Source organism: Anas platyrhynchos, chromosome 1 (assembly GCF_047663525.1).
Source record: "Anas platyrhynchos isolate ZD024472 breed Pekin duck chromosome 1, IASCAAS_PekinDuck_T2T, whole genome shotgun sequence".
Taxonomy (NCBI): domain Eukaryota; kingdom Metazoa; phylum Chordata; class Aves; order Anseriformes; family Anatidae; genus Anas; species Anas platyrhynchos.
Window position 1 is genome coordinate 2,784,130 of NC_092587.1, and position 22,328 is coordinate 2,806,457.

General features: G+C 47.8%; 1 protein-coding gene across 6 annotated transcripts in view; it reads left to right on the forward strand.

The window, feature by feature from the left end:
• PLXNA4 (plexin A4) overlaps positions 1–22,328 on the forward strand; it is a 406,242-nt gene that overhangs the window by 14,925 nt on the left and 368,989 nt on the right. For all 6 annotated transcript variants that reach the window (XM_072041446.1, XM_072041417.1, XM_072041518.1 and 3 more), the window contains exon 2: positions 11,703–12,966. In XM_072041446.1, coding sequence (XP_071897547.1) covers positions 11,788–12,966 — 1,179 coding nt within the window. In that variant the 5' untranslated portion in view covers positions 11,703–11,787. The remainder of the gene's footprint in view (positions 1–11,702; positions 12,967–22,328) is intronic.

The following is a 22,328-nucleotide window of genomic DNA, read 5'->3' on the forward strand; positions in this document are numbered from 1 at the left end:
CTGCTGAGGCTGGCAAAGTGCTTGCAGAGCGGATGGGTTTAAGACTGATGGGAATTTACCACTCCGGAGCCATTAGGGCATGCGCGTGCTTCTAAAAAACTGCACCGGAGGAGAAAATAATTGAGAAAATCAGCTATAAAGGAGGTTCCCCTGGTGCTGCACACATGGCTCTGCGGAATAACTGTTGTGTCTTTGTGGCAGTGAGATGGGGGTTGAACACATGGGCTGTGGGCCTGGCTCATCCGTGCTGACTCTGTGTCACCTTGGCCAAGCCCTCTGCTCCCTGGACCTCTGTCTCCTCGGGGTGTTTCTGGATGGAAATTTTTGGAGATAGGGTTTGGATATTTGTAGGATTATTTGGTTATTTTTGCAAGCAGCGATGTGTTATTTTACCGAACGGGGATGAAATGGTCCTTCAGGACAAGGTGTGATGTGCTAGGGTGATGTACGACAGGATGGCAAAATAGCAGCAAGGTCACGGCATCAGGGTCTGCACCACCTGCTCCTCCCAAGGTTCGGGTGGTTTTAACATACTCAGATATAGTCTGTAAGTGAGAGCTGCTGCTCCTGATTCTGCGAAGTCTCATGATTTGGTAACACCTTCCAGGCTTGGCATTAAATATTGGTGTTGAGAAGGAGTTGGAAGGAGATAGGATTGTCCTTTGCTCATGCAGCCTCTTCTAAACACACGTAGAAGGGCTCAGGAATATTCTGTGCATTTTGGAATATTGCTTGTTTCTAAAGATCAGCAATTACCTGCTCTTTTTCACCCCCTCTTTCTCCTCCTTGCAGTTGCACCTCTTGTTTTAATACATGTTTTCCAAGCTCACGAGCAAGCCAAAAATGGAGTTTTCTCCCCCGAACTTTAATCTTGTATAACTGATTTGACCTCAGATGTGTCAGTAGCTGGAGGAAGCCCATCTCAGGGGAATCAGGAGAGTCAGGAGCTGTGGGATCAATGCACTATTCATGCAGAGGGAATGTTTTAGTTCTTACAGAACTTGCAAATCTGCAATCTGCCCACGTGTCCCAGTCTCTTCTCATATCCCTTTTACTAAATTGTCTCTACCCAGTTTTTTTTTTTTTTTCTCCCTCCTCCACTTCCAGCCTTCCCTTCCTTGTGTCAGAGCCTCCTCCTCTTGTGCTTGCCAGTTGGGTTAATTAAGCTGAGCTGCAGCATAACTCCATCAGGGAGCACAGAAGAGTTTTCCTTTGCTGCAGTGCTTAGCACCACAGCAGCCTCCAGCTGACACAGGGAATAAGTGTAGGGAAAACCTGCTTAGTCCCTTCATCCCCAATGTTGGGCATGTTTTACTCATCCTGTGGTGATAGCCCAAGTGCCATCTGATCCATCCTGGGAGCAGTGGCAAGGGCAAATCCTCTACCTGTGACTTACCAATTATTAGGTGCTGTAACCTGGTCAAATTCAGACACTTTCAGGCATATCCAGAAGATCCCCTTGACAGCAGGAGAGGACTCTCCCAATTATTATTCCCTGCTCCAAAGCAAGGAATCTTTCCTGTAAGACAGTGGAAAGAATATAACCAAGGCCAAACACACACAAAAATATTGTTAACTTGCAAAAACTTTTCTCCTAATTTAGTTCTCAGAATTGCCCAAGCAATTGTGAATGCAACTTCCTCCAGAGATGTTAGCCCGAGGCAGACACCGAGCCGGGGAAATTGTCCACTGAGCGGTTAATGTCTGTCAAGGTAATGAGGACCTTAAATCTGAGTCCTGCTATAGAACATGGCAGGCAACCTGAGCTATAGGTGTTGCTGTTAATGCCTGGGGTAATTATGTATGCATACCTGCCCTGAACTGGGTGTAGAGAAATCGCCTAATTCTGTGCAAAAATAAATGCCTGCATGCTGTACAGGACACATTTGTGTATCCCCTTGCAAACACAGCCTGGGTTTATGTATACGACATCAGCTCTCTTCTAATCTTCCTGTTAACAAACAGAGCAATGTGATTATCTTTTTTTGGCCTGTATTAACACAATCCTGTCTCTTGCCTAGATCAGATCCTGGCCATAGGTGCCCTGTCTAGCTCAGTGATATCTCGAGGTGTAATTAGGAGCTAGTTATCCTGCAGCAACAGCTGGGCAGGGCTCTAAGAATAACTTCCCATTGGCCTATGTATGTCTTGGCAGCAGCTAGCTTGTCCTCTGCCTTGCAGTGAAAAAAGTCACTGGAAGAGAAAATTATGGACAAGTTTGAAATAGTTTGCTCATGTTATTATTGTTGTTGTTGTTATTAATTTGGAAGAGGAGGAGTTGTGCTATTGATTCTCTGCTGAAAGAGCTGCTTGTGGTCTTCTTTTGTCTTCTTCCCAGCCTGTAAAATGAGGTTTTATGGGACTGTGGTGGTACTGACTTCAGGGATGGATGTCTAACTGCTGTTTTTTCTTTTTTTTTTTCTTCATTTTTTTTTTCCCCCCAAATGATCACAAAGCTGCTGCTTATCAGGGCCGTGTCCACACCGCCTCATTACAGCTATCAGCAGAACAAGTAGTCAATCCCCCTTGCTGCTGCTGGGCTTGAAATTGTGTCTCAGCCGGAGGTCTCTGCTAGAGCAAGCATCGGGCTCTCCATCAGAGCCTTGCCACTTTGTTTGCCTTCTGGATCGGGTGACATCTCAAAAAGCTCCAAGTCAAGTGGGGACGGAAGGTTTTAGCCAAAGCACTCTGAGGGGAAGTCCTCTGAAAGGACATCTCTCGTTTGGGCTCATCTCAGATATTTTTTTCTCAGGGGGAAGCTTTGAACACAGAAGCTGCACTGAGCAGTGCTTTGCTTAGAACTTAACAAGAAGTTCTCTTATGGCAGTACAGTTGCAATTCATAAACAATTTTAATGTAGTTTTTATTACTTTTGCTAAGGAGGACCAAGTAAAGCATGCAGTAGGTTAATATTGTTCAGAAAATGTCTATTTCCCACTGTAGTTTTCCATTTGTAAAGATGAAGTTATGTTTTGTAGCAATCTCAGAAGACACCTGGAATTTGGAGACAGTGAACTTTGGGGCAGAAATATGGAGTAGGCAGACTTCTGAGATCTCTTAACAACCTCTTTTCAAGCCCACAGGGCCAGAAAAAAAATAGGATACTTTAAAGTGGAATGAAGTAAAGACTTTACACACACAAGTTTCCCAGAGGAGCTGTGGCTGCCCCATCCCTGGGGGTGCCCAAGGCCAGGCTGGATGGGGCTGGGGGCAGCCTGGGCTGGTGGGAGGTGTCCCTGCCATGGCAGGGGCTGGGATGAGACCACATTTAAGGTTTCTTCCAACCCAAACCATTCTTTGATTCATGAGGTTATGAACTAATGAGTTTGGGACCTAATTGCCCTAGGTGTTACAGAAACGTGGAAGAAGACTGTCCCTCATGTGACCTGCTCAGGGGCTGAAGGACGGAACAGATGGTGGAAGAGCTGTCACGTTAAAGGCAGAGTGATAAAATGAATGGCATGTGTCTGCCCAGGAGCTTCATGGGGGCACTAAGACTTACCCAGAAGCATTTCAGAATTTGGTCAGAATTAGTATGAAACAAGAAGTCTGATATTTTTTTCCATGATCCCCAGTACGGACGTCACCATAAAAATATCGCTAATGGCTTCAGTAAACCAAAGCTTTTATTTAGGATCGGAAGGGAAAATGCCAGTCAGCACTGCTTCTTCCCGCTAGTGATAATGTGTGTGTTGGACTCAGGAGCTGGCTGAGATGTGAGATGGTCCAGCCACCCCTGCTTTATGGGACTGTACTCACTAATCCCTGTCCTTAGCCTTTCACGTGGGAAGATGAGGCTGAAGGATTTGCTGCCTCAGATCTTTCTTTCCACTGACCCTCTCCATGGCCAGTGGCTGGTGCTCCAAAACAGTTTGGATACCTGCCACAGAATGAAAGGAGGAAATTTTATGCTGAATAAAGCATTACGGGAGTTTCTGTTCTTGCCTGTGCTGCAAACCCTGTGTCACTGAAGAGAAATCACTGTCCCTCTCTCTGTTCCTTCCCAGCAATACAGGACCGTTAATGGCATTTTCTTTCTGTTCCTGCTCCTGCTGTGTGTTCAGCCTATTTCTGAGCGTAAGGTTTTTTGCAGGATTGATGGTCCTTACTCCAGAGGATCCTGGATCTCGGCGAGTACCCTTGCTCTGCATTAATCATTTTAAGCTGGGCAATTTTGCAGTCATTATATGAGTGAGCATCTCTGAGCCATCAAGCACAGGTAACTGGTTATTGAGGCTCGTCCTGTTTGCAGAAAGCCTGATCCTACCCAGCAAATACACTGGATCTTTGTCCCGCTTAATTTCCAAGCTTTATTCCCCATCATGGTATCATTTTTGATTTTTCCCATCCTACTGCTTTTACCCTATGCTTCTCAGGCTGCTCTGCTCCAGCTGCCTTTTGAATATGTAGTAAAATCGCAGGCTTTGAAGATTGGGGATTCTCTCCTGGCTTCTTTGCAAGTGGTTTCTCCAGCTCCAAATATAGATCTCGGTGCTCCAGCAAGCAGCAGATCAAGGTTTAAAGGTTTTGTTTTTCCTGCAAGCCCCATGTTTTATCCTTGCTGGTGCCTCATGTAGATCTAGAGAGTGAAATAGCCAGGGATCACAAAGTCACTGTGAATTTGGAGTTGTTCTCTGTGCCAGGCTTTCAGGAGACAGCTGAAGTATGGTCTCTGTCTTATGAGATTTGGCTCTTCATGGATTTATACAGTGCTAATTACAAGACTTCAGCCTGAGAGAGAGGAATTGTGTCTCACAGATCTTCCTAAGATTGCAAAGCAGGGGGAAACATCCACCCACTGGCATTCAATGCAACAGAAACTGTGTTCTGCAGCCTCTGCCAAAAACAAAATAGCTGCCTGCTGGCTCAGGGGAGAACCTGAGGTCTGAGCCCCTTGTGCAAGGTTTTAGGGGTCACTTCTGGACTAGGGCCAGAAAATTTTAAGGCTTCATTTGAGCATCTTTCAGAGCCCCCGAGGCCTTAAAGGGAATTTGTGAGTGTAGGTGCAGCCTGTGAGGAAGACGATGTCATTTTCTTCATGGCTGTCCTACGATGCTGTACTTGATACACCAGCCGGGAAAACCTGCTGGGATGAAACCCAGTTCATTTGCTTTTCCATATGCATCATGCCTTTAGGGGCAGGGGCTGTGGTTATTGCTCTTTGTGTCTAAAGTCACAATCTGATTGGGGTCTTCTGAGCTGCAAGTGCCATTTAATTTCTTGGCCATTGCCATCCCCGTGAGAGCTGCACCTCAGTGAAATACAGTAGAAAAACGTTTTGTAGTGGGGCAAGCAAAACTCCAGGAGTGTACGGTGGCTTTCTCAGGGGAGAAGAATGAGAATTTGAGGCAGAAATTAACCTGTCACTCTGCATTTTGGCATCCTCCACTTTTCTTGGTGCTTTGGACCTATCTCTTGTAATAAAGATGTTCCTCAGACTGGGATCAACAAAGTAAGGCACTGTTGTGACATGGTGTGCTTTTCCTACAATTCTTTGATGGTTTGGGATTTTCCCCAGTGCTGTGATAAGTAATATTTTTAATAGATGTCCTCAGAATAATTTTGGGAGACTGGGAAATAGTAACCTGCATTGTGGAGGGGGGAACTCACCCACGGAGACTCACAGGCAAGCCTGCTCCAGAAAACAGAGTTTAACCCCGGTCTCTGGATTTGTAGGTCATTTCCATGACCTCAAAACTCCATTCTTGTTTCTGTGGCACCGACTATTTGTGTTCTTTCACTCGAGTCTCTGTGTAAGTAAATTCCTGGAGGAACCAAGAAATCATTACAAGCCTCTCCCGTCTCCCTTCCAAGCACAAAGGAGCGCAGCTCTGACCTGATTTTGCTGGTAGGAAACCAAGTCTGAAACGCAGGGAGAAACAGCATCCACATGCAGTTTTCTCAGACGGTGAATCAGGAAGAAAGGAATAAAAGTCCCACACATGGCAAATGTTAATCCTCTCACTTAATACGCTCCTGGCAGATGCACAGGTAACAAGGTGATGGGCACCCTCCGAGTGCCTGAATGGAATAATCTGTGTGATGAGTGAATGCCACGTTGTGTCGCCGGGGCTTAAGTGCCTTGCAAACAACCCGTTGCTGAAATTAATCTGTCTATTTGGGACAAGCTGCAGCTTGTGCTGGGATCTGTTCATTGTGGTGAGCTCCAAAGAAAAGATGCTCTGGTGCTGGGTGCCCTCAAAGAGAGACTTGCTTCTGCTTTGCAAAAAGGCATCAGACAGGTTGTAAGTTCAGGGAGAAAGGATTTAGCTGAAGTTAGAAGCCGGCCTTTGTCGGGGGAGTTGTCGACAATGTGTCTGTATGGGTTTTCTTGCCATGCCGGCTCCCAAAGAAAAGCGCCTATCCATGGTAATCAGGGTTTATTAAAGGAAGCCAGGAAAAAAAAAAAAATCTTTAGCTGAGATTAAAGGGATTGTGTAGCTGCACTTGGTGCTGAATTGCTGTGTGCTGGCTCCATGGCTGGACGTCTGCCTTGTCAGCATCTGTGCGTGGCCTCCCGTGTCCCAGCAAATGAATAGCTGTGCCTGAGCAGAGCAAAAGCAAACAGAGGAGTGTGCTGCCTGATTAATGCTGGGCTTCATTAACCGCTGAGCCTGTGCTCTTGGCATTGCCCTGGGTGCTGTTGGCTTCCTCCTAACTAGGTGCTCCCTGGTGAAGAACCCATTGGGGTCCATCTGAGCCTGCTCCACCATGTGCTGGGACCCTGGGGTGGTGCTGGACCTGCTCTGCAGGAGGGGGTGGTGGATTTGTTCCCCTCCTGGAGCTGTTTTTGTCCTCTTCTAGGTTTAAATGTGTGTTTTGCTCTGAGTCCCTGGCTGGAGCTGGACCCAGAGTAGTTTTTCTGCCATGGCTCTTTGCAGCCAGGCTCTCATGTGTGGCTGTTCTCAGGAAATGTTGCTGCTGACCTTGTGGTGTCCCTGCTGCAGAAGGCACTGATGGCAGGGGACCTGGTGATTTGGATCTGTCTGCCACCTCTGGTGGCAGGAGGCTTGTGTGTGTGTGGACCAAACGGTGAGATGCTGCTGTCTCCCGTCATCACCCAGGGACACGTTCCCCTTTGGAGCTGTCATTGCAGTGGGGTGAATTTGTGGTGGTCTCCAATAGAGGGACGTGAGCGTGGCTTTTATGAGATTGACATCAAAACCGAATGTCCCACCTCTCTCTTTCCCTTCTCTCTATATTCTTCTGCCCAAGTCCTTCTCTCTCTCACTGCACAGACCAGTCCTTTGTGTTCTCTTTACTCCTGCTTTATTCCTTCTTCCTCAGACATAGCACGTAGTCCTTTTTGACTTTCTCCCCTTAAAACTGGCTAGGTTTTGAGGATATATTCGGCACCCTCTAGCTTTCCCATCTAATAACAACCACCAGTTGATTTCAAAGAAGCTAGGAAAGTTTCTTTCCCTTAGGATTTTTTGCACCCATTTTTTTCTTGTCCAGGGCCCATAGGGTTGCATGTCATAGAGTCTTGGAATCGTTTGCAGGGGTCAGAGCAAGACCAACCTGTGTTCTCTTACTCACTGGTCTCCAACTTTTGCTGGAAATGGTCAACAACAGCAATCAGGTAACAGTGCTGTAGGGTGGCACCATAACTTGCTGTCCTTGAGGAAGAAACAAGTTTTTAAACCAAACTGTGCAAAAACAAGGAGTCTTATGGGAAATGTGTCATTTGCAAGCCATAGAGTGGAGACCCTAGTTCTACATGCAGGAGGGTGGTGTGAGACTTTTTGGGAGAGCTGACTCAGAAAACATCTGCTGGTGCTGAGCATGGATGGAGCCTTGTCTGAACCAGATGGATTTGGGAGGAGGCTTCCTCTGTGCCACCTTCATATCCAATCTAGGTTCAGACCTGGTGTAGCTCCTCTTCTGGATAAACGAATGGTATCTTCCTTCAGGACTGCTGAATGTCATTAAGGTTGTGTAGCATCACTTCCCAAGACATGGTTAAAGAAGGAGGCAATTTCTCTGCTCTTTCATGCAGTGGGGAGATGAAGATATTCACCTGGGAGACCCAACCTCAAAATAAAACTTGTAGGGCATTGTTATGGCCCGTTGCATCCCCTCAGCACAGCTGCTGCATGTGAAGAGTCCAGCAGAGCAGAGGGGCAGCCGTTCCTGATAGATGGAGAAAAAGAAGGGCTGTTTTCTACCAAAACATCATTTGCTACACATCCCTGGGGCTGTAGAAGCTGTGTGACCTTTCCAGGGACCTTGAATGTGTTGCTGAAGAGGCTGCTGTGGCAGGAGCCACGTAGCTCTGCTCAGAGGGACAGTCTGGTCTCACACGGGAGCCCTGCACTGGGTCGTGGCATCTCTGCTGGCCACGTTTCGTGGGGGGGCAGGAGAGGGAATGTGGTCAGTGTGGGGAGGTGGTTTGGGTTTATTTTGGGAATGCCCACATCAGAGCCTAAGCCAAACCTCACTGCCTGCTCAGTTTGGCCTTTTGTTTATTTTTCTTATAACTTAATTAGACTGTTGACGACTGAGCAGCTTAAAAGACTGGGTATGTCTACGGCACTGCATTATTTGTCTTCCCAGCTGCTATGATTTCCCACTATCCAAATGCAAGAAATAAAAAGACATGCATAAAACCCCCTTCTTCTTGGTGCATCCTCTAAGGACTAGTGCAACCCCTGCTCTATTCTGCAGGCTAAACAACCAATCCTCCTTGCCTCTGCCCTCTGCTGTTATTTAATAATTAAGCCAAATTATAAATGATAGCCCTGAGAGGCCCAAGTACTGACTGGGACTCCAGGAGGCAGGAATAAAAAAGTGAGCAGACGGGTGAGAAGGGAAACTCCAGAAGTCTTCAAAGAGAAAAACCTTCCTCCTAAGGTCATTCAGACTGCTGGTAGAAGATATCAAGATAGCTCCAGGCTCCCTCCTTCCTTCTGAAAGGCTGCTTCTGGGCTTGCTTGGTGACTGTCAGTGCTGGCAAAATGTTTAGGCTTTTCCCACTGCAGGTGAATAACTTTTCCCCTGGAGATTCGCTATTTTCGAAGTCTCCTTGTCTGCTGCAAAAGGGATTCCTCACCTAACTTTCCTGGGGTCACTCTAGTTTCCAGCCCAAATTTGCTGTCGTTACCTGGAGGAAGGTATCCCTCACCTCCCTCTCCCCCTATAAGTGACCGACACATCTCAAAGTGGGTCACAATTCTCACTTGGTTGGGCCTCAAAGATTTCACATCTGGAGTGCATCTCCTCTTGAGTTGACCGCCTATTTAAAAGGAGATATTTCCTCCTGTTGTTACAATTCAAATCTCACGCTCTGTAATAATCTTTGGGCAGACAGCTCCTGTTGCAGAAGAGGGGTTTTTGGTTGCCTCTCGGGGTCACGGCAGTTCCCATTTCCCTGTCCTGCAGCTGTGCTGACTCCGCAGGGCTAAGAGGAGCAAAATACGGTAAAATAGAGGGGTAAAAGAGCTATCTTTTTTGTACTTCAAAACAATAATTTCTTCCTAGACCTGCCTAGTGCCTGATCAAACCAGTGTCTCTTAGAAATATGGATCATAAGTCATAAGTGAAGGGAGCTGGTGTTCAGGGTCGCCACGTGATGTTTCTGAACACAGGACTCAAACAGGGACAGCTTCCCTCTTCTGCCGCTCTCTCAAGGATGGCCTCTTTTGAAAGAGGAATGCTTGTGTAGGAGAGCTCAACCCATCACTGTTCTATCTATCATAATAAAGGTTATTAAAAACCTACGTGACTGGCCTGCGTATTCCTGTAGAGCAAATCCTCTCCAGCTCGCAAGACAGTCTTGCGAACTCTGCAGTATAAGCTTGATTTTATTAAATATTTGCTTGACCAGGAAGGCAAAGCAGAGCAGGATAAACATGCCTAAAGTAAATGTGAAATGACCTTTGGCTGTCATCTATCCAATGCCTGCGGCTGCTGTGGTAGGGAGGGCAGTGGGAGGTGAGGGTGATCATACAGCTGCTTTGAAATTCTGCCTCCTGTGAGAACTTTGAAATATTTGGGGTGGCATGAAAGTGGTGGATGCTCTGGAAGCCCAGACTTACCCTTTCCACTATCAGATCTAATCAGTCTGCAGGTCAAAAGAAGATAGGATTTATTCCCTTTGTTATTCCTTGAAGTAAAATTTTCAGTTCCGCTGGCGCTGGCAGAGTTGCACAGATTTGAAAGAGCTGTGAATGCCAGACCCGTGTCACTACCACCCCTTCCTCCCTGCTGGGATTTGCAAACAGTGATTTTCCCTTGTCTCCTCCTTGCACAGGGCTTGCTGTCGTCACCTTTGCTCAGCAAGTTACACCCCTGCTTTCAGCAAAAGCTCTCTGTGGGAAATGGGAGGACACTGGCCTGCAGAAGTGCACCCAAATCACAACGATCTCTGAGGCTGGGGGTTGACTTGTTTTCTTTTTAAAGGCAAGAAGAATTCTGTGCAATTCTGATATGGATGTTAAAGAGGGAGGGAGGGAAGACCCATGTGTTTTAGCCTGGCCACCTGTAACAAGGGTTGTGCAGTCAGCACTTAGCAAAGAGCGTGGCTGGCAGGACCCAAGGTGGCCGGACTCCATCCTCCAGGTGCTCTGTGGGGCCATACAAGGCCAAACCTTCTCTCGGTACAGAAGCAACTGTGAAAAGGAGGAGGAGGAACAGGGAGCAGATGGATGTCTTGAATGGGATGATGTATTTCCAAGGCACAAGGATGGGGTGTTGGTGATACACTCACCAAATTAGAGCAGCTGTTTGAAGTCCATGTAGCTCTCACCACCGCAGTTAAAACCTGGGAGATTTTAAGAGACTGAGTGGTGCAAGAAAGCTCCTTTAGACTTTATTATTGCTAATAATAAAGCCCTTAGACTTTATTATTGCTAATAATTAGGCAGCCCCTTTATTCTCCCTCCTCCAAGCTGCCCAGCGGAACTCTCTCTTTTTTGGACAATGCAGTCTTGGCTGTGCAGTGGGTGAAGAGCAGTCTTGTGGTGATGGCCCAAGGGAGGGAGGGGACCTGGTGCTCAGTTTGCTTTGTGCTTGGCTGTGTGCCCTTCGTAGATGTGGCTCTGAAGGCTGGCAAACCGCAGCTCCTACATCTGTACTCCAAGCTGGGCTGGCATGTGGCAGCTTTGATCTGGTAGCCACTGAGAGCCTGTTCAAACAGGCCTGCTCTGAACCAGCGTCTCCCTGAAAGGATGCTAATGTCAGGCCAGAGCTGGTTTCTTCCTGGCAAACTTGAAGAGCTGCAAAAGAGCTCAGCATCCATCTGGACTTGTCCCTGTAGGCAGGTCCCTGACCTTCTCCAGAATTCAGTCCCTCATCCAGAAGAGCAGGAGAATAATCCTTCTCCCGTCCTGTCTTAGCAAATACACAACTGGGTCAAAGTTGGCAGTGCAAACAGTAATGTTGCTTGATGATTCTACCATTAGCCTTCTGCACGGCTCTGGCTTCCAGTGAATTCTTGCGCTGCACCATGGGGCACACGTGTGTGTAGCAGAGGTTAAGAGGGCACTGATTTGTTATTCTGCTATGTGATTTCTGCTCTTTCTACCAGCATCTTTTCTTTCAGGAGGGCTCCCTTTGTGCTGGCTGTAAGTAGAGAGCTCAGAGACGAGAAAAGGAGGATTAGCAATTAAATATGCTCTGATGATGGCATGGTTGTGAAGGAGGGAGGAGGAAGGAATACTCCATAGTAACGTACTTTTGTTTTCTTTTCTCTTTGCTTGTAGGACAAAATCTGCCAGGGAATTGGTGTTTTGAAGACACTTACAGCTTTCAGTCTTTGTTCCTTTGGGAATACAAATCTTTCTAAACATGTCACCAGCCATGTGGAAGTGGACTTGCCTGATTTCTCACCTCCTGTTATCTGCCACGGTGTCGCCTCTTGGTAGGCAGCAGCCACCCCTCCCAAAGAGGCCCTTCATCACTTTCACTGGAGACCAAGCGGAGGGGAACTTCAACCACTTGGTTGTTGATGAAAGAACTGGGCACATTTACCTGGGAGCTGTCAACAGGATCTACAAACTCTCCAGTGACCTGAAGGTCCTGGTGACCCACCAGACTGGTCCCGATGAAGATAATCCCAAGTGTTATCCTCCCAGGATAGTCCAAACCTGCAATGAACCCTTGACACCCACTAACAACATCAACAAAATGCTCCTCATAGACTACAAGGAGAATCGATTGATAGCCTGTGGGAGCCTTTACCAGGGCATTTGTAAGCTTTTGAGGCTGGATGACCTCTTCAAGCTGGGCGAGCCCTTCCACAAGAAGGAGCATTACCTCTCCGGTGTCAACGAGAGCGGCTCTGTTTTTGGAGTCATCGTTTCTTACAGCAACATGGATGACAAGTTGTTCATTGCCACTGCTGTGGATGGCAAGCCTGAGTATTTCCCCACTATTTCCAGCAGAAAGCTAACCAAGAACTCTGAGGCAGATGGGATGTTTGCATACGTTTTCCACGATGAGTTTGTGGCCTCCATGATTAAAATCCCCTCAGACACCTTCACCATCATACCTGACTTTGATATCTACTACATCTATGGCTTCAGCAGTGGAAACTTTGTCTATTTCCTAACTCTGCAGCCTGAGATGATCTCACCACCTGGCTCCACCACAAAGGAGCAGGTCTATACCTCTAAGCTGGTCCGTTTGTGCAAGGAGGACACAGCTTTTAACTCCTATGTAGAGGTGCCCATTGGTTGTGAGAAGAATGGGGTCGAGTACCGGTTGCTCCAGGCGGCCTACTTGTCCAAGGCTGGAGCCATTTTGGCGAGGTCTTTGGGTGTAGGCCCTGAGGATGATATCCTCTTCACAGTCTTCTCCAAGGGGCAGAAAAGGAAGATGAAGTCCTTGGATGAGTCCGCTCTTTGCATCTTTGTCCTGAAAAAGATCAACGATCGCATCAAGGACAGGCTGCAGTCCTGCTACAGGGGAGAGGGGACTTTAGATCTGGCCTGGCTCAAAGTCAAGGATATTCCCTGTAGCAGTGCGGTAAGTCATGCCTCTACCCACCCGAGTTTAACTTCCTCATGTGCTCACAGAGCTTAAAGTATGGCTCAGTGGGTAGAGTGAGGAACTGAAGCTGCCTTGTCCCAGTCCTGGCTCTGCCTCCACTCACCACACCACCTACTTTAACCACTCCATGCCTCAGTTTGCCATGGAAGAGCTGGGGAATGTATCACTTTCTGACCTTCCCAGCAATCTTATGTTTTTTATAGATTATGCCAAGGGACCTTAAAATCTTTAGGAGGAATTGGTCTGTTGTTGTTATTTCACTGTGCAATTCATCAGGGGTGAAATCACGTTTCCTTCTGCAGTTTTGGCTCAAGCCTAAACCAAAACAGTACTTAGATAAAGTTGGCTGCTTGTGCTGGTTTCTGTGTCTGATGGTGGAATTTTATCTCTCTGGGCTAGACTTGGAGCAGGATTTGTTCCGGGAGCTTTGTGAAGCCAGGGCTTCATTTCTTCTGTGTCTGAAGAGCGCTGGTCATTAACCATCAAAGTCCCTCGTCTTCCTGTTTCTAGCCAGCTCTGCGGTGTCTGTGCACTGAAAAATTAAGGCCTGGCTACAGATCAAGGATTAAATGCTGCAAGATTGAAGTGCAGGTCTGGGGAAGAGGTTGGTCTACCTGACCTACAAACGGTCTTAAGAAATTGTCTTGGTTTATTCCGCCAGTTCAGTGAAGTGTCATTGCGGAAATCTGCCTCAGCCCCGGCAGTATGCGGCTGGCTTTGATACCATGCGCAGAAATCAGCATTATAGCCAGCACTGCACCCCGGCTGCTGCACTAACCGCCTCTCTGGGCTTTGATTTCCTTCCTTAATTAGCTCTTTCAAGTAAGAGGCAAGTTTAAGACTGAGCAAAGGGAATATGGAGAAACACCAGGGCGCTTTCCTGCCCAAATCATCTCATGGCAGAGTCAGGGCTTGGGATACAGGATCACTCATGCTGTCCTTTGTACTCAAGCATTCTTTGCTGGGGGATCCCTGCTGTTGCTCCTTTATAGGACAAGGACATGCTAAGAGGAAGGCAGATGGAAATTTCATTGCAGGGAGATCGATTCTGCCTTACCCTGTCCTAATTCCTCTCTGTACCAGCACCCTCAGCATCGTTGCACAACACTGCAGTGCTCTCACACTCCTACACTGAAGGTGCAGAGGGACAAACCCTTTCATTTTAGTGGGATTTCTGCTGTCTAGGCCTGTGCCAGTAGTGAAACTCCCTGTGCAGCACTGCACAGGGAGAAAGTCTTGTGCCCGGATCCGGCTTTGATTATTATTTATTTTTGTTTAGCCTCAGGGCTGCTGCACATTCAAAAAACTGCCTTTAGATTTAGGCTGGGAGCTTCCCACTGGAGTCACTTTCCTGGGCTCTTAAGCCTCTCCTTGTATTTGCAAATCTGCTCTGCTCCTGCTCCATGCTAATGCTTGCAACACAGGACCTGTCAAATCGAGAATTTTGAAACCCATCAATCACGTGGCTTCTGTGGCTTTAGAAAGAGGAAAAAGGGCCAACAGCTTTCCTCTGTCCCTTGGGGTGAATCCTGGATACATCAGGCTGAATTTGGAGGGACAGCGCTGCAGGGACTGGGGAGAGGACAAGGAATCAGGGACTGAGTGACACAGTAGGGAAAACTGTAAGAGCATCTTTGTGACTGTGAATCAGAGATACTAATGCTCCACAGCTGGAAAAGGAGCCTGGAGATCCTTGGAGAAAAAAAAAAAACGGGTCTGAAAAGGTAACTAAATGGGCTGTGCTATCCTTAAATGAGTCTACTTAGAGCTGCTGGCAAGCCCTGCTTGAGATCAGCTGTGCTGCCCGAGGGACGAGGTATTAGTGGCTTGGCTGCTGTAAGGATTGCAGAGTCCAGCCGCTAAGCTTGGAAAATATTTGGTGGTTGGAGAAGTATTTTGGAGCCTGGGCATATGTCCGTGAGGACCTCGTCTCCTTTGCTGATGTCCTGCTTGCTAGCCAGCCAGCAGTACTGCTGCTCTGCCTTTTAGAACATGGATTTGCAGCAGCTATAAAACCAATTACAAAGCTACCAGTGTGATTTTTCCTGTTTTTTTTTTTTTTTTTTTTTTTTTTCTTTTCTTTTTTTTTTTTTTCTGTAGATATCAAATGTGTCTCTGCTGGTGCAGGCTCAACCTGCCTGTGAACCTGAAGTTCAGTTCTGCTGCCCTGCTTCCAGCAGCCAAAATCCTGCATGCGAATAATTACAGCTCGTACACTGGGCAGGGAGCAGATGGGTGGAAAGAAATTGTGGGATACCCCCACTGAGCATCGCAGAGAAATACTCTTAGAGGACATATTACAGCCCTTCTCTGAGATACTAACTCTAAGACTGTGGATTATGGAGCTGGGCTCATCACTGTCCTCACATCTTGATGCATGGTCAGGCCTGACCTGTGAAAAACCAGAGGTGAACAGACAATTCTTGATGCTCGTTCCTCTCCTATCCCTCTGCTACAGCTGTCCTCCTCTTAATCTTCAGCATAGATCAGGAAAAATAGATGGATTTTTATGTCTGGGCAGTTGATTTGCAAATTGGTGATGTTCACCAAGGTGATGAATAGTTTCAGGTAATACCTCTGGTTTTCCTCCCTGCCTGTACCTTGCAAATGCAGGATAATAGCTTATATTTAAACAGCACACTTGACCCCAAATGCTTAGAAATTCATATAACCAGAGAAAAATGAAGCTGGGGAAAAAAAAAAAGAGTCCTATGAGGTCATCTGATTTGCCCTTCTGCCTTACTTATAACATTTCTGACAGATGTTTGTCTCACCTGTTCTCAACCTCCAGCGATGGAGGCTCCCCTCTCTCCCTACATGATCTGTCTTTGCTGCTAGGGAGCTTTCCCTCACGTCTAATCTAAATCTCCTTTCCCGATACTGAAGCCATTACTACTTATATAGCCCCAGAAAGCACTTTTGTTCCCTTTGACTATCTACCAAAAGCGTTGTGTGCCACCAAAATGCAACCACTTTTGCGGTGCAGTGTGGTGCATCGGTCTGTGGAGCAAGGCTGTACAGATTCTCAAGGTGTTTGCAGAAGGAAGGGCTGGTCTAGAGGGAAAAATGCTTATAAAGGCAGAAAACAATGTTTATGTTGGGTAAAGAAGATTGGGGTTCGAATGCATATCATAAACTTTGTAACTAACCATTGATGGAAATGCTGAATTTGTTTAGAAACATAAAAAAAAAGGCAGTTTGGGAGGAAGATGGAGGTGTGAAGGGACCATTTCTGGGGGAAGGGATGAACTGAAGGGACCAACTGCTGGCTTAGGAGCTGGTTGCAACCCAAGGCTGTAACCTGGGGAGGTCCCAGCCTCCTCGCCAGCCTGATCTGCCTCCCAGCATCACCCGCCGCTCTGCAGCCTAACAGACTGCACTCCCTGAAATGAAAAGGTGTCACCTCCACCGCTGCAGCTCTTACCGGATACACAGTGCAAATATCTGCCCAAGATAATCAAATTGTCTGTCCCCAACTATCGCCTGGTTTCTGCCTTTCGCCGGTATTTTCTTTTCCTTTTGGCAGGAAATGGAGTTTGACTGCTTAAATTACTGTATTCAATCTCTTCCTGTTTTTCATGGCAGCGTTGTCAGGTGGGAGAGAGCAGAAATGTTTTTTTTTTGAAGCTGACCAGCTAACAAAAGGCGTTGTGCAAAGAGCTGGGCAATATTTTTCCAACGCTTTGCTAACAGAGGGCAGGCGAGGTGGGGCATTTGGGACTCAAGTCATTGTCTGACAAGGAACTCAGCCATAAAGGCTTCCCCTTCTGATGCTTCAAGCCACATTTAAATCAGCAGCTCTCCAAAATATCCTTGTGGTTACCACTGCCTGGATCCCTGAGAGGTCTGCATCTCCTCCGTATGTCTGTTCCTGACGTGGACTCTGCTCTCCTACTCCTTCCTGCTTCCCTCTTTCCCCCTGCCCATTCTAGATGTTGAGACTGATCCATGCTCTGCACCACCAGGCCAGGAAGAGCCATTTCTAGCTCGAGTGCGTATGGTATAAAGCACAATTTGACTCCTGGAGAGGCTGCTGTTGATGATGGAGTGGCCATAATTTTCCTACAGAAAATGTGTGTCATTATTTTCCTCTTCAGCAACACACGGGTCTAACAGAGCACTTCTGAGACACCAAGCTGGGGAGAGCATTACCCCTGTTTTACAGGAGGGGCAGCTAAGGCACAGGAAAACATGACTTGCAGCTCATTTACAGCTCAGGGACTCCTGGATCCTAGTGTTGTGCCCGGTGTTCCCAACTGTTGCAGGGAGAAGGAATCACATCCTTGCTACTGCATTCCTCTCTATCATGGGGAACAACATAACAGAGTCATTTAAAAAGGACATGGGATGGAGTTGCTGGAAAAAGAAGGCTCTTTCAAAGGAAAAAAAAATCACTTTATCAACCAAAAGGCAGGGGTTATCATCTCTTTCTATCATTCCCCCTACATTTTCCCTTAGAAGGAAAAGGTTGGGGAAAAAAAGGAATGTTAACGTTTGCTTAGCCCTAAGGGAGAGGAGCATGGGGAAGGTGGTCCACGCGGTGCTGCTGCCTTGACATTTTGCACACACAGCGTGTGCTTGTTTCTCCTGGTGGGGCTGGCCGTGGCATGAGCCTGCCGCTTTCCCTGGGGAATGACTCAGAGTCACAGGAACGAGCTATCGGTTTCATGAGACCTCCGAGCGCTGCTGCTTGCCAGCAGGGCTATCCGAAGTGAATCTCTGGGAGGTCAATGCCACTCATGCTTCTACAATAGGGACTTTTGTTCATCTCGACTGGATATACCACACATAAAAGCTTTGCAGGCGCTCCTTTAGCCCAAATCACACAGGCTTATGTTCCTGATCCAAAGGGCTTGTAGTCAGTTGAGGAGCACTTTTTGGCCAACTTTTAATGGTGTTTTCCTTTTCTTCCTCTGTAAAGAAGCAGGAATCCTAAAAAAAAGTGACAGGGAGCAGCCTGTGCAGAAGCAGTAGCCTCAGAAATAGGGAAATGCCTCTCTGGGAATGCTCACTGGAGCCGCTGAGACGGAGCAAACAGGCTGCGCCTGCCAGCTCTCTATTTGTATAATTGGTCACATCAGTTTGTGTTGGATGGCAGCGTGTGTGTGCAGCGTGTGCTGGAGGGACTTGCTGGGCCCAGCACTTCGAGAAGAGATGACCAGCGTCCTCTGCCAGCGCTGGGAGCCTGAGTGGATGGAGGGTTTTATTGGGGATGTCACTTGGACAAGGGGTAGGGTGCTGGCTTAGGATTTCTGCAGCTGAGCTCTGTGATTTGCACATCTCCCCCCTGAACCCTCCTCCTTTCCCTTTCTCCATCCCTTCACGGCCTGACTGTTGTCTCTCCTAGAAAGCCGGCCGTGCTCTGGGGTGAAAGACACTTTAATAGAGAGAAATGTCATATTATCTTGCTACGTGAGGCAGCTCAGGCAAAAGCAGAGCGGGGAGCTCGCTCCAGTGATGTGGCTGGTATTTCTCGTGATTGTTGTCAGTGGTGGAAGTGACCAGAGACATCTGAGGCCGCGCTCCTCAGGCTAATGGAGAGCAACCGAGTTCAAATCTCCACCGCTCTGAGCAAGGTCCTGGCCCCTCTGTAACCGGAATTAGGAAAGGCTCCCCACCTCTTCCACTGCGATGTGACCAGGCAGGCTCATTAATTAGTGCTAATTCATTGACGAGCAAGCCCAGTGTTCGTGGTGTGCCAGGGACACGATGGCTGAGACATAACGGAGTTGCAGGAGTGAAACCCTCCTGGTTTTCCAGTCGGTGTACGTAGCTGCAGCTGGGTAGCTCGGGGTGAGCACTGGGACTTTTCCAGTATCCTCATCCCAGTTCATCCTGGGTGTAGCTGCTGGTAACATCCTGACCTCTGAATATCCTTAAAATGCCATGATCAGCATTTAGGGTGGGTGTGCATAAATGAACCCGATGAAAACTTATTTTCAGGGGCTCCTTAGGCACCACATGGGTTCATCTTCACTTTTTCCTTGGCTGCAGTCCTTCCTCCCAAGTGCCACCTCTCTGCTTTCTGCCAGTGGGGATAAGGACACGTCCCTGCCTCTGCAGAGTGCTCTGCACTCCAGGCAGGAGAAATGGCTTCAGCGGCCCTAGGGGAGAGAAAAACAAAAACTCTTAAGCACCTACATAAACTGAAGCTTGCACTTAAGGGCTGTAAACCAGGCCCTAATTGCACAGAGAGGATGATTGCATTTAAGGCATTAAGTGTGCTCCTCAGTATTAAACACCTGTCCTTGAAAGGATACCTCCAGATCAGAAATAACACTGCCTGTCATTAATTGTCTTATCACACCCCCTCCCTGCAACCTCTCCTTCCAAAATGCTCATGGTTTGTGCTGCAATAAAAAAAAAATCAAGCTTTGAAAAAAGCTTCCGTGAAGCTATTTCCTTCCCAAACATATGAGGAAATCCTCTGCCTTTAAGTGGCCGGGTGCCAAACCCGTGCGCGCTGCGCTGTTCCCTCCTGGCTCCTCGCGTCTGCTTGACCCTGCTCACACAAAATGTTCATTGAAGACGGAGCAGGGCCCAAGGCTGCTGACTCGCTGTTGTGTCTGAGATATTTCAGGCTCGGCTCCCTCCCCCAGCCATCAGTCCCATCTCCGGACCGCGCCGGCTCTGCCTCTGTGGCTCAGCATCATCTCTCAGCATCTCTCAGCATCCTCCGCTGGCCTCCAGGTAGATGCTTCTGCAGGAGAGCGAGGTGCCAGCTTCCACATCGCCGCCTGGGCCGTCTGCTTTGTGCTCCTCGATTGCCTTTATTTTTGGGAACCCATCTTTGCCGCTTCCCCTGCCAGTGACCCAGGCTGGTTTCTTCCGCGGTCGAGCCCTGCGGTCACACGTGGCTCAGCCTCGCGTTCTCAGAGGGCTCCATATGATCTCCTCGCGTTCGCTTCCGCGCCGGCTGATCAGCTATTTCACAAACCTGACCTCATATTGCCTCACCAGGAGATTGCCTCCCAGGCCAAGGGGAATGCTTACGCAACATTTGGGAAAAAAAAATAAGAAAAAAAAAAAAAGCATCAAGCAAAACTCAGAAAAATCCTGCAAAGAGCCAGAAGCAAAGTGACTGCGTCTCCCTGCATGAGCCTGATGCTATTTAAAGCACCTCCGGACTGGGGGCAGCTGGGGTTTGTACAATAACCATTCTGTTGAGGAGGGGGTCACGGGTATGCTGGATTCAGCGTTGCTTTCCAGCCCAAATCCTGCACAGACCCCTTCTCACTGGCCTGATGTGAGTAGAGTTGTTGGGGTGAAAAACAGTGCAGGGTCTGTCTTCGTACTTGGGGAATCAGTGAAGATGTTTAGCCTCTGGGAACAGTCCGATGCACACGTCTGCATTTATTTTATATTCCAGCACACACATGGCACAGGGCATTATTTTTGCCCCAGAAATAACCACGTTTACCTGAATTGCACAGAAGCACGGGTCCACATTACATCAGGCAGCATTAATAGAGATGCTGGGAGTAGCCACTAAAAAAAATGGGGACAAGATATGATGATGGGGACAGGAAAGAGTGTTGTCCCTATAGAGATGTGTCCAGGTCTCCTCTGACCATATTTCTGCCTGAGATGCTCCCAGCGTGGCATCTGCATGGCCATGCTACAGTGGCATAGGCAGACTCTGGGTGATGTAAAAACAACTTTGGGACCAAACACAGTGTTTGTAGGGCCAACAGACCTGGCTGGATAGATATGCCCAAATTCAGGATGGAGCTGGGTGTCATGCTCACATCTACCTATGAACCATCCATCTCTTCAGCTCTACTCCTTTGCTGAGGTAAATGTTAGGAAGTGGAGCAGTGTGGCCTCACTGTGCTTGCTGAAGTGCAAACCTTTATCGCATCTTTATTCTGGAGGTAGCAAACGCTCTCACATTGATCCCACCTGAGCGTGCACAGTGATGTTTGTGTGCGTGTGACACGTTGCATCGTTACCAGCATCCAGCGAGGACACGGGGTGCCAAAGCATTCTGCGAGGTTTCAACTTGGAGACCTCTGGGACTGAGACCATGGGGACGTGGAGCTGAATAACAAAAGCTCCTGTTCTGGCTCTGCTGCTGTGATGTGTACGTATTTTATAAAATAGCCATGAAACCCATAAGACCTAAACCCTGCCCTGTGCCACCAGCACCCAGTTGCTTAAATTTAGGGACAAGACACTGTTTACTGTTTCATCCCTAGTGTTTTCTGCTTTATGGTGCAGATTCTGTGGAGATAATACTTAGAGTAGTTACAGAAGTACTTGAAGCACAGGATACCCAGAGATTTAAGTGGTGATGCCACGGACAGACAGAGAGACCTCTGTTTCCTCCATGCAGTATTGGAGCTGGCATAGCTGATAGAGCATGTGGGTGACATTAGATCAGTAGGAACAACATCGTATTTACCCTGTTTCAATGTCATTACCCCGTCATTGTCACTGGTCCAAAATATAATGGGATTTGTTCAGCTGATTTATCCTGTAAACAAGCAATATTAGCCAGGCGCGCATTCAGCCACAGACAGGGAGTGGGAGAGGCCAAGCAAGGCAGCGTGCAGAAGGGAATAATAAAAAACGCGCTGCTCCTAATGAGGGAATGACCCAGCACTCATCAGTGGGTCAGGGCTATTGGTCGGGATCCCGCGCCAAGAAACACAGGGCTGTAATTGTCATGGTGTCCCTGCTTCTGAGGGCCGTCCGCCGCACAGGCCTGCTTTCAGCTGCAAAAAAAAAAAAAAGAGTTTGGAGTTAATGGCTTTAGTGAATTTATACGTGGCTGACACGAGTGCTCAGAATTCCTCAGCTCCCCAGATTTGCACAGAGAGAGGCAGCAAGTGGGAGATTTTTCTTGTCCGGTGCCTTTGTGATGTATTTTGTTGTTTAAAATGAGAACCAGGCTTATTTACATCCGTTTTCCACCAGAGTATAGGACCAGAGACAAGGCGGTTCTCCTTGATACAGATGCGCAGCCTTCAACTCTCCGTCATTTGGTGAGCACGCTGGGGTCTCTCGTACCCAACCCAGCAATTTCCCCATGCTGAAGAGCAACAACAGATACATGTTGTTCGTTACAACACTTAGCTTACCTTTGCAGGACCACAGCGAGGCTTAATTAATGCTTTTAGGCGGCTCTGGGAGAAGGTGTCGCCTGCATGCAAAGCAGCGTTGTTGTTTAATTTATCCAGCGCTGTTGGTGCGCGTGGCACTTTGCAGCCCAAATGATAATTTCGCCTGTGTAACAAAATAATAATTATAGTAATTGTGATTCAGCGGAGAATGTCTGGTGGTGCCAGCATAGGGGAGGCAGCTGGACTCTATCCGGCAAGGTGCTGGTGTGCGTC